The 12,447-nt window shown below is 42.6% G+C and overlaps 1 protein-coding gene across 3 annotated transcripts; it reads right to left on the minus strand.

Moving 5' to 3' along the window:
- Nucleotides 1–285: 285 nt before the first annotated feature.
- pcdh18b (protocadherin 18b) lies at nt 286–11,960 on the minus strand. Of its 3 annotated transcripts, none has more exons than XM_036130087.1 (4): nt 9,138–11,960; nt 8,696–8,784; nt 8,248–8,417; nt 286–1,763 (listed from the first exon to the last, which is right to left on the minus strand). In XM_036130087.1, the coding sequence occupies exons 1-4, from the start codon at nt 11,628–11,630 to the stop codon at nt 808–810; spliced, it is 3,708 nt and encodes a 1,235-aa protein (XP_035985980.1). In that variant the 5' UTR covers nt 11,631–11,960; the 3' UTR covers nt 286–807. The 3 variants fall into 3 exon arrangements, with proteins under 3 accessions (XP_035985980.1, XP_035985982.1, XP_035985983.1); XM_036130089.1 differs by having other exon boundaries at nt 8,696–8,751; nt 9,138–11,959; XM_036130090.1 differs by having other exon boundaries at nt 8,302–8,417; nt 9,138–11,959.
- Between the last annotated feature and the right edge of the window lie 487 nt (nt 11,961–12,447).

Here is a 12,447-nt window from a genome sequence, read left to right on the forward strand (position 1 = left end):
ACTTCATCCATGTTATTAGTGTGTCATTTGAAGAAAAGGAAAACTGCCATTACATCTCATATGTCTCTCTCCATCATCCATCCATCTATATATAATCTTCCACTAATTGTTATATTCTGTTGCATGTATTTGTAAAGTACATTTAGGCTGTGTTTGTAGAAAATAATGAATGCAAGTTTTATATTTCGACTAAAATGCAATATAATAAAGAAAGGTACTGTTAAATCTAATTAACAAATAAAACCATGACAATAACAGTCAGTCAATCAATAAAAAATATAGACATCTAGTTTGTGTATTGTTTTATTTGTCTACCGCCCCCTTCTCTTCACAATAAATCACAAGTGTCCAACAATTCAGAAATATACTCATGTATACATATAATAGTGACGGATAAAAAAGAATCACGATACAAAAGACAGCTTTAAATACACAGAATGTCAATCGCATGTCAATGTTTTGATTTATCGTACTCAACATGCATTAAATTATAAAAATAGATTTTTGATTAAATGTATCTACACCTTTTTTTATATATAAATATACGAATACAAATGTATTTTTAAAATACAAAGATAAATAGTCACATAATGTACATTGTGTACCAAACAGCATTTACAAACATTTTTTGGATACTTAGCATTCACAAAAAAAGTATTTCAGAACAAATGCAACTTTAATGACTATTGCAGATATTTTTTTGTCTCTTTTACAGGAAACATTGGACTGTGTTTCTTTTCTGGTTACCCCCAGACCCCCCGTTTTGGAAGCAGTGAGTGTTCAGTAATAAATAAGAAGGGTGGACATTTACGTCTGCCGGACATCCTGTAAGAGTTTGTTGATCTCAGCCACCAGCTCGCTGGCATCCACCAGCTCATGCCGGCTGTCGCTATGTTTGCCCTGAAGGTGGCTGAGCACTGAGTCAAAATCATCCTCCTCATAGTTCTCTGGGATCTCCTCCATGGCTGGAAGCCATTTTGAAGAGGGCCCATTGAGCGGGGCTTGTATTGGGGCTTGGGCCACAGAAGGCTGCACCAGCGTTGGGCTGACCAGCCCAGTGAGAAGAGGGCTGCTGGTGGGTTTTGGGCTGTGGCCACTGTTCTGGGGGCTGTTTTTGGGGGCCTGTGATCCTTTGTGGTTGCTGCTCTGGCAGCTGAGTTTGGTGTTGGGTTTGAGAGTGTGGTAGCTGCCACCCTGGTGTTGCCCAGATGGGCCGATGCTACTTCCTGGATTCTGGAAGTGAGTGTTGGCAGCCCAGGCTGCCACACCCTGCTGGTGCACTGAGGGGCTGGGCTTTCCAGGTAGATGACCTCTCCGGCGATCTAAAGATCCAGTCATGGGAACGCCAACGCAGCTCAAGCTAGTCCCCTTCTGGTTTTCACTGACCTGGACATATGAATCCAAACCCTGCGGAAGCAACCTCTGGAAAACACTGCTCATCTCTGACAGCAATGAAGTGGTCCCACACAGGTCTTCCTCTGAAGACTTGGTTCCCCCCTCTCCCCCGTCCTCTTCTTCACCATCTTCCCCACCAAGGTCTTTGCCAAAGGTGGAAAAGCTCTGATTGCGAGCAGTGCATGTGTCAGTGCAAGGCTGGGGGATCTTTTCCTGAGTGATGCCGGTGGCTTGATGTGCTTCTTCTCCGGGAATGTAGAGGTTGCTGCGGTAGTCAGCAGAGGAAGAAGCTGGGCAGGCTAGAGGGGGCATCCAGCACTGATCTGAGTGGCCCAGAATGCGGCACTCTTCTGTGCAGTGCTTCATTGCTGCAAACAAAAGAAAAGAAAAAAGATAAATGATCATAAGTAAACAGTAGAAATGTGATACACACATGGTCATTGTGGTAAAGTGTGGGTCAACATTCAACATTCAACTGTAGTAAAACCATAAAAATCCTTAGCTGGTTTTCTGCACAGCCAATTAGAAGTAGAAGCTCAAATACTTTTTTCTTTTCTTCAACTAAAAGACAAAAAGTAACAAAAGTTACTTACTAAAATGAGTTAACAGTGCAGTCTAAATTTTTGTGAAACCAGAACTATATGGGGTTATTCAGCGATAATAATGGAATTGTCCTATAAAAGAAAATACAGACTATTCAGTAAAGACTTGGTTTAACAGTAGAGTGCCTTCACTTCAAAATCCTCCACAATGGGTGAAAGTCATGCACTCCGTAACCTACATTGATAGATGAATTGCAAACATTATGGTGAACCTCCAAACAAAAATCTCCTGCATGCCCTCAGCAGCACTTCACCGTGATTCGACCACATTTTCAACACACTCTTTCAAGTAGCATCAGGATGCAGTAACATGCTAGGAGATTACAGTACAAAAGCATGATGCTGCCAATGCAGTTATCACCCTAGGCATGGGGCCAGCGTGCCAGGTCCTATACTAGTGCATGTGGCCTTTGTCATTGATCCACTACCATCTTCATTCACTATGAAGGCACCTCTAATGGTTTTTAGTTGTTAATTTGACATTGTCGAGTGTAAGGTAAAAATGAGATGACAATTATGAAGTTTATAGAATTAAGATGATTAGGAAATTTGAAACATTACAGCATGCAAACTTTTGTTCCTCCACTGGAGTAGAGTGTAAAAATAAATATCTGCATTGAGAGATTTTTAAACTTTCAGAAATAAAAGTAAGATTGGGTTTAAAGTCTGGCTAATAAACTGATAAGAACATTATATTTGATCACTTTATTAATATTTTGTATGCACGAAATAAGGAGCTAGATATTTTATGTAAAAATCAAAGCTAAATAGTTGGCTCTGTGTCTTTTTTTATCTGGTTGATATTTTCCTGCCAGTTCTTAAATGTTTTTCCCCCCCAGTCATGGTAGAAATCTGCCCTAATTAGCCTGAAAGGCTCTCTGCAGGAGCTCAGCCTGCTACCTTCCAGTGTATTTACCACAGAGAGACAATTCAGCGAGGCAGATCAATGCCTATTAAACATTCAAAATAACTCCCCCTTTAAAAGGCTGCATTTTCCCCTTTCAAGTCACTCTTTTCAATATTAAATCTTCAAATAGAAAATCTCTGAAGAATAAATTAGACAAATCAAATATGCCAACTTGAAGCTTTCATTAAAGGAGTGTGGTGCTTTTCAGTTGTGCCATTGAGGGACTTCATTATCCCTTCATTAACATGAAAGGAGCATTTATAATACATCTTAGAGCAGATGAAAAGTACATTTGGGTGCACTGGAAGGAAAAGCAAAAAAATTGCAGAGGCAGATGTTGATTGGTTGTCCTGCTGATGAAAGGATGAAAATGAAATATTTAATCCTACTGATGGGTGTGTGTGAACATAAAACAAATAATGCATCAAGCAAAGTTTGCCTGAAAGCTTGAATAGGCCTCGTAGGGTTAGGGTTAGGTGGTAGGAATTCTTGACTTCCGGGTCGCAAAATTTAACAATGCATTGTGAACAAGGATAACTGGAAATAAAACCATTTTTAAAGGGGTATTTCAGCAATTTAGTCCTCTAGCTGTGGATCAGAATCATTCTGCCTGAACTTGTCAGTACTTCATTGATCATATACAGTAGTCTACTGTTGTATGGGGCGGGGAATAGAAAGGGCAGGGTGAAATTTTTTATGTTAAAGGTGACCTATTATGAAACACTTACTTTTTTCCTGTTTTTGTACTCCCATTTGGGTCTGTAGGCTAATGCTTCTAGAAACACTCCAAGCATAAAAAAAACAACCTTCCAGTCAATTTTACTACAGCCCCAAGCCAGTGTTACCACGGCCGCTCATTTTAAGAGACTTGAGGCTTGTTTATTTATGCTGTTTACATGGTAGAGGTAATAGAGCTGGTTGCTTGTTTCTCCCATAAGAACTGCCAATACCAATGCCAAGCTCAGATCCTCCAATTAAAATACTAGCATTGTACATGCTGGTTTACATTCAGTCGGATAGTTTGTGGCCGTCAAGCATTCTGTAGCCTTGCTAGCTCTTGAATTAATGGACTTTGATGGAAGAGTTATTGAAACATTTGCACAGATAAATGAAACATTTGCACAAATAAATGATTAATGTCCATCGTTTCTGGTCAAAAAATTAACAATATGAGTGAGCCTTTATTTGAATTTTCATGTATAAATGTTTTTTTTATTTCTAAATTACATGTAGCCTACATTTGGTGGTAGAGGAGTATAAATACCTCGGTATTCACCTAGACCAGGGGTGTCAAACTCACTGCCACTTTGGCATCATGAAGTCATTAATGATTAATGCACCTGTATAGATGACACTTTTGATTTCATAATTTCATTCTAGTTCACATAAAAATGTCAAAGTTTCATAGTAACATAAAATTAGCACCCTTAGGCCCCAATTTAAACAATTTAATTAAACATAAGTTGATATTAGGGTGAGTTACAGTTTAAACTCATCAATTTGCATCACTTTTTCTCTTTTTGGACATTTCTGGGTTGTTTTAATGAATTGTGGAAAAGCTGATTCTGGGTCTGACTCCGGATCAAAGACGCACAGCCATACCATTGTACATCGCTAGCAGCCATTGTCACATGTATAAAGTCCGAGTGTAAACTTTGAGTTGGGGCCGTGGACAGCTACAGCTTATAACATTTAATGTAAAACATTTTATGAAGATGTTTGGTATTGCCCATAGACCTAACATAAAGATTAAAGAAAGCATAACAGGTCAACTTTAAAAGCTAAAAAAACCTGAACACAATGATATAGTGCTCTTCCTACCTGCCAGAGTTTTTTTCTTCCTAGTTATCCTTTTCCGTGAAACACCAGCAAAATCTGGCTAAGTGATGGGGATACTTAACCTGGCAGTCAGGGTGTTGTGGATCATCAAGCATCAGCTAATATTTGATTAAACTGGTATTTGTCAAAGGAAAATCTGCTTCTTAATGGAAAAGGAAAAAAATCAGCCTGTAGTTCTTTGTTTAATGTGTGGCAATGTTCACTTTTAGGACTTCAATATAGCAACTAAATGGTAAATGGCTTGTACTTGAATAGCGCTTTAACTAGTCCTACGACCCCAAAGAGTTTTACACTACAATCAGTCACTCACCCATTGCCACACACGTTCCCACCCTGACAGTGATGAGCTATGTTAGCTACAGCTGCCCTGGGGCAGACTGGCAAAACAATTGTATGTATGCATGTAAGTAGGCCTGGTTAGAATGGGAGAACTAATGATAGGCTATTATTATATTGATTATGATTACTAAGAAAAGAGCCTAAGAATTTTGATATTTCCCTTGATAATTGATTGATAATGTTTGCAAATTCTGACAACTGTCATTATGAGATTTATTTAGGTAGTAGCACAATTATACTGCTTAATGTAACCAGGGTTTCCCGCAGCGAGGCGGTCGCCTCGCCAAACTTACGCTACCGCCTCGCCAACATTCCAAAAAAAACCCCCAAAAAACTCAATATGCTTATTTGACGTTAACACGCGTTTTTTTGTTGCTGCTTTCGCGCGTGCGAAAAAACACATGGATACGCCCCCCCTCGCTCCGCGCAAAACTTGTCGTCACGTCTCCCCCCCCATTCCGCCAGTCGGTCCGCGCAAAACTTGTCGTGTCCCCCCCCCCCCCACCCCCCAACTCACCGCCTCGCCTAAGCAAATTCCTGCGGGAGACACTAGTAACTGTTGTGCTGGTGTAGGGAATTTAATAACAGATATGTTTCATTTTAGAGCAGAATTTTGGGGGTTTCGAGGGCTCTATATGTATGCTGTTAAAGATGTATTGTCAAATACGTTTACCTGGATTTCTTGCCATAAATACTACATAATATTGCAGCAGAATACAATAGATAGAAGTCCATATCGTCCATCCCAAAAGACGACAGTCTTCTGTACTCTTGAAAAGACAACAAATCTGACATTTGGAGTTTGAATGATTTTGGACCAGTTCTGAGATGTTCAAAGCAAAATATTCAAGTGTGAAGTAATGGTGAATAAAAAAGTGATGACTATGTCAATGCATGCAAGACCAAGCCAGCTATTTTTGATGTTCTCTCACTCCCCAAAGAACCTCTGACAGTATTTAGTACTGGTCTGTACATGAACAAAAAAATAAGTTTAAAGTCTCCTACATCTACCTGAATCACAGTGTTTTGTCACATTCAGCAGTCTGCAGACGTCCTCAAACCCAGTCATAAGAGTAAAGAGGAAACTAAACACTGCTCAGAATCCTTCATGATGAAGTGGATGCGAGGGTGGGCCCAGTCTACATATGGAGAAAGGTGAGCTTTGAGTTGTAATTATGTTCTTCAAGCCTTAATCATGAGCACTACTCAGATGTGACTCCTTAGCAACTATTTGCCACATGGCAATTAAATGGCTCCTTTTCATCAGAGGAGCTGGAGAGGCTCAGATTCAATGGGTGAAAGTGACAGCTTGATGGAATGAAAAAAAAGAAAGTGACTAACGAGCTGAGCTTCTCCACACAGCTGTAAAGGAGGGGAGATGGGGAAGTAGGTGTTAGTGATGAGACTCGCTGCCTGTCTGCGGAGACTTTAATTGGAATGTATCTCAAGTGCAGTATCGAGTGATGACTGTGTGGGAAGCTGGCTGGCTGGATAGAGGCACAAGTTCTGGTGGGAAAGGGATGGGGTGATAAAAGAAGCTGAGGTGCTGCTGTGTAACCTTGGTGACGTCGGCTGAGACAGGACCGAGATGGAGGAAATTCTGAGGAAATGACCAACTGAGGACAGATGTGCATCCACTATCAGGCACAGATGGTGTAAAACAACCAGTCATGCTCAGTGAGTGATGTTCTTTTTACTGAGCAAGGGGGCATGTGTCTTTATGTGGGGTTTACACCTTATACCACCTTATACCACCTTTAGAGAAGTGGACCCTGAAGTTTGGTTATACTGAAAGTAATTAGGACAAATATGAAGTAGGGATGGAAGGTATGAGATTAATATTCACAGTATGATAGCCTTAGGTAAAAATATAATTTAAAAAAAACAGTTTAATAGATCTCATTGCTTTTAATTAAAACAGAAAAGCAATATGCATTCCTAGTTCTGGTGAGAAAGTAATATAACATCTTGATTATCACTACTATAAAAATTGATAACATTTATGTGTTGTTCACATCTAGGTATGAAAGATGTGGCTTTCATACCTAGATTTAATCAACAATCTAGAATGAATATAAGAATACAATCTCATTTTATTGGGGGAAGGGGCTTTTTTAGTTTCCACATCATGGCTCTGGTCACTCCAACAGGTTATCTGGCAGCTCATTAAACGGCCTTTAAACTGTAGAAGAACTATGACGGAATATTTTAATGGTTTTAAAAACCTCTTGGTAAACCTTGATAATCATAAAGGCTCCCACCTAATACAGACACAATCACACAGTTTTACAAATACAGACATTGTCAGGTCAGTCTCTGCCTTTCTGACACTGTACATCTACAACTTGGTAACAACAGATTACAGTAATTATAACTCTTAAGAATAGCATTGTCAACTGGTTAAACAAACACTACAGACTGGTAATGCTCTGTATGATGATGTATCTCTACAGAGAAAGGAATATAGCACAACAGCTCAGGACTGCCACTACAGAGGATTTGTTTTTTATCAGAGGTTAATGAGTGTCCTCTTTCTTTTCTGTTCAAATTAGTTTGATGGTTTTCTGTTTTGTGCAATTTTATGTATTTTTTCCGTTGATTACAGCTCAATCTTTTAAGACTGAACTATGAGTGTGAGTGACTGGAAATGGGGAATCTAAGATACTCCTGCACCAAAATAATGAAGGAGTGACACAAGAGACGGATAAATAGCAATGGCATAGCCAGAAGTAAAACTCAGAGATGAGACACATCAAAGAATCAATGAAGATATTAGAGCTGCGGCCCATTAGGTAAATCTGAAAGGGCAATATTATTGCTGAATGTTGGAATGATGCTATTGATTGGGATTAACAAACCCCAAATATATAGTTAGAATGCAGATTTTAAATGCATGCTGCTGACAGCCCAACATATAATACACACAGGCAACCCTTTACTATGCTGATTCTGCACATGTTGACATTGTGCAGCTCTAGAAATGACGCCTTTTCTTCCTGAGCTCAGCTGATGGTCTTTGGATTGGGTTGTTTCCACTAACTATAGTTGCTGTCTGTGTATGTATTTGCAGATTTGACATTTTATGCCTGGACTGGGAAATAAAGGTAGGGTTTTGAGATGGGTTGAAACAGTAGTGGAAATTTTGGGTTGGCGACAGGGTTGTACCTGCATGCGAACAGTGCTGGCCGTCAGGGGAATATAGCTCAGTAAAGCCCTCACCAAGGAACCTTTCCACTGGCGACTCTCTGCCAGGTTCGTAGTCACTGTCTCCTGCTTCACTGTCTCCACGACCGCTGTCCTTCAGGCTGAACTTATCCATCTCATTAAGGGCATATCTGCAGAGTCACAGTACGATTTGGTACATTCATCACAGATCATTACATTATCATGACCATGGGGGAAAAAATACATGTTGATGGCTCATAAGGTGCACAGAGAGAGTGTGCACTGTATAAGAAGCTTTATAAGAAATTCTGACATTATGAAGCACATAGGTTTGATACAGGCCAAACCACTACTGGTTATGGATAAAACAGTGACATCAGAAAAGAATCAATTTTGTCCAAAGTCTGACACCAAAGGTTTTCAAAACATAATGTTGCATGTACATTACCTGTAGCTCCTGGTGTATTTGTTGCCTCTGAAGCTTGGTCGTGGCTGGTACTGGCCCTGATGGAGCATGGACAGAAGCTGTGAAACTTGCTACATTCCCAAAAGAAACACAAAAGACAAAAATAAAAAGAAAAAATGAAGAGGGGAAATGAATGGAGTCCACAAGCAAGGCCACAAGACAATGTTGGGTTTGTGGTGGGAGTGCACTGAGGGGAAAGACTACAAGCTGAACAGGTGACATGACATCATGATTTGATCCTGAAATGATCAACAAAAACATGAGGGACGACTGGAAACAATATAAGGAGGCAGGGGACTTAATTTAGAACAAAGACTGCATATAAAAACAAAGAAATAGTCAGATTATGAACATAAAAAAAAGAGTTGTATTTTTTAGCAAATCAAAGTCTAAGAACAAAGTAAAAGAGAAAGGTTTGTCTTACTTCAACAGGAGGTGTGGCATGGGCTAACTCCAAGGCGAAGTTCTCAACCACGTGATTGGAGGAAATTGTCACTAAGCTGTTGAGAGACTGCCGGCTATGATGGCCCTGCCTGCTCCCAAGAGTGCCTCTCTCAGGTGTTGGAGACGGCAAGGGAGAACGTGGGTGAGAACGCACAGGTAAGGTTCCATTGACAGTGGGCACTAAGGTAATGTCTGCCTTGTGGATCTGCCTGGCAGGCTTCTTGGGGTGGTTCTGGTAACTGTTCTCTGCCACACGGCAGTTATAGTTGTGCCTTGGGTCTTTCTTCTCTCGGCTGCAACGGGCAGTTGCAAACATCACCATCACAATGAGTAGCAGAGCACAAACAGCAACAAGAGAAATGATGACAATGAGGGAGAGATCCAGAGAGGCCTGGCTGGAACCAGTGGGATAGAGAGGAGGGAGGATGTCCATGTTCTCCTGCAGTGAGAGCTTGAAGAGAGCTCCTGTGGTTAGCTGGCTGGTGCCCCTGTCCTGCACCTCCACCCTGATCTCCATCACATCCCGTGGAGCCTGCTCCAGGCTGGCATTGGTTCTGAGTTCGCATCGCCGGGTGTCCATCACAAACAGTCCATCTTCATTACCCCCAACAATGGAACAGCTCACCTCTCCATTAGCACCAGAGTCACGATCTGTGATTTTTAGTGCACTTATAAGCTGACCAGGTGATGCATACTTCCACACCGGAAGCTCAGCAGTGTAATTCCGGAGAGAGGGAGAGTGGATGATGGGCGGGTTGTCATTTTCATCCAAAACAGTAAGGAGGACAGTGGTGTTGGCTGACAGTGCAGGGTTCCCACCATCACGGGCCTGAAGTGTGAAAGCAATGCGGCTGACATCCTCATGGTCAAAGCTGCGTAAGGCATAGATGGCCCCATTAGAAGGATCAATGGTGACGTAGGTAGAAATAGGACTCCCTTGGACCGAAGCATCAATAATGGTGTATGTGACCTGACCGTTGGTTCCCAAATCTGGGTCTGAGGCCACCACAGTCATTAAGTAGGCCCCCGGAGAGTTGTTTTCAGATTTGAAGACCTCATAGCGGCTTTTCTCAAAATGTGGGGGGTTATCATTTTCATCCAGTACCTGAACAGTGAAATGTTTGATGGTGGAAAGGCTGGGGGAGCCCTTGTCTTCAGCCATGACTGTCAAACTGTACTCGGACCTCTTTTCCCTGTCCAACGACACATTAGTCAAGATCATGTAGTTTTTCTCATGGGTCTTTTGGAGCCTGAACTGTCCATGACCATGCAGCCTGCACACCACCTCACCATTGAGGCCAGCATCCATATCATCAACACGTACCAAAGCTATGAATGTGTCCACAGGGGCCCCCTCTGAAATGTAGGCCACCTCCTCTTTGCCCTGAGTCATCAGATTGATGTTTATCTCTGGTTTGTTGTCATTAACATCAACCACTTTCACCACAATTTTGCAAAGTCCAGGGATGGAATTGGGTCCCAGGTCCTGAGCTTGGACATCCAGCTCATATGAGGCAGTGCTTTCATAGTCCACTCTCTTGATCAGAGTAATATGGCCGTTTTCTGGATTTATCTTAAACCTTTCCAAAATCTTTGGTGAAACGTGGCTGCTGAAAGAGTAAACTATTTTCCCATTTGTGCCCTCATCTGGATCTGTGGCGTTTAAATCAATAATTAGAGTCCCAAGAGGCGAGTTTTCCAGCAAATTGATGACATAAGCCTGCTCATCAAAGAGCGGGCTGTTGTCGTTGGAATCTGAGATGCTTATCTTCAGTAAAGTGGATCCTGACTTGGGGGGCACGCCGTTATCTGAAGCAGTGAGCTGCAGCTGGTAGCTGGACTGCACCTCACGGTCAAGTTCCCTCATCACCACCAGCTCTGCGTACTTGGCGCTGTCCGTCCTGGTCCTCACCTCGATTTTAAAGAAGTTGTTGGGCGTTAAGGAGTAGCTGTGGAGCGAGTTATCTCCCACGTCTGCGTCGACTGCGCCATCCAGCGGGATGCGCGTCCCAACTGAGGCGCTCTCAGAAATCTCGATGGGGACAATAGCGCGGGAGAAGTGCGGGCAGTTGTCGTTAATGTCCAGCACCTCCACCTCCACATGGAACAGCTGCAGGTACTCAGTAGGCAGCGTCACCACGTCGAATTCGATCGAGCAGTTTAGGTTCTTTTCACAGAGCTTCTCGCGGTCGATTTTGGTGCCAATGCTGATCTCCCCGTCTTCCTCCCGGACGGAAAGGAACTGCGTGCTGCCCCGCAGCATCGCACGGAACCGAAAGCTCAGGGAAGTTGGGAGTTTGGCCAGAACCCCGGCAACATCATCCTTTAACCGGCCAATAACCGTCCCCACTCTCTGCTCCTCGTAAACTTTGTATTTAAGAGTCTTACCGGCGGTGCCTTGGAGAAGAGCCACCAAAACGAGCAGCAGTGCCACGGCAACATTTCCTTTGGCTCCGATCTTTTTTGGATCCATCTTCCGCAACCACACTGTTGGGGATACTTCCACAAAGGGGGCAATCCAGGGGAGGAAGGGAGAGAGGGAGGGAGGGAGGGGGTGGAAAAACAAGACGTCTCCTCAAAAGTCTGGCATGTTCAGTCTTCTGTTGCTGCGCACTAGGCGATAAAAAAAAAAACGCACTAAACTTAACTACAACACATCTTAGGGAATAAAAATCAGAGTAGACTGTTTTAACGTGCAGGCTCGCAGAAGTCTCCCTGAAGAGTGAAGAGTTGTGTGTTCAAATGTGTCCAGCCAGCTCCTCTGTGAACGCCTGGTAGACGAGTGAAAGTGCGTGTTTTGGCAATGAAAGGCGCAGAGAGAGAGAGAGAGGGAGGGATGGGGAGAGAGAGAGAGAGGGAGGGGGGGGAGAGAGAGAGAGAGAGAGAGAGAGAGAGAGAGAGAGAGAGAGAGGATTTTTCGCTCTCTATTTTTTTCTCTCTCTCTCTCTGTTTTTCTCATCCTCTCTTCTACTTTTTTGTTTTCTTACTTCCTCCTCTCTCTCTTCTCGCCTCTGTCCCCTCCTTTCTTCGTCGCTCTCTCCCTTTTGCTCGCTACGGCATCTTATCGTCTCTCCGCCAATCCGCTCTTGTCTCTTGTGTTTGGTTTGTCTCGCTCCGCTCTTTTCTCTTTCTCCTCGCGTCGGCTCTGTCTCTCTTCCGATCTCTTAAGTGCTGTCAATAGGCTATATAAGGGTCTCTAAATCGGGCGCTCGTATATCACTCTCGTCGTATTCTCGGTGTTGTGCGCTCCCGAGATAATAAGATTGCAACTTCTAAAGATAAGAAGATAG

This window comes from Fundulus heteroclitus, unplaced genomic scaffold (genome assembly GCF_011125445.2).
Source record: "Fundulus heteroclitus isolate FHET01 unplaced genomic scaffold, MU-UCD_Fhet_4.1 scaffold_28, whole genome shotgun sequence".
NCBI lineage: Eukaryota > Metazoa > Chordata > Actinopteri > Cyprinodontiformes > Fundulidae > Fundulus > Fundulus heteroclitus.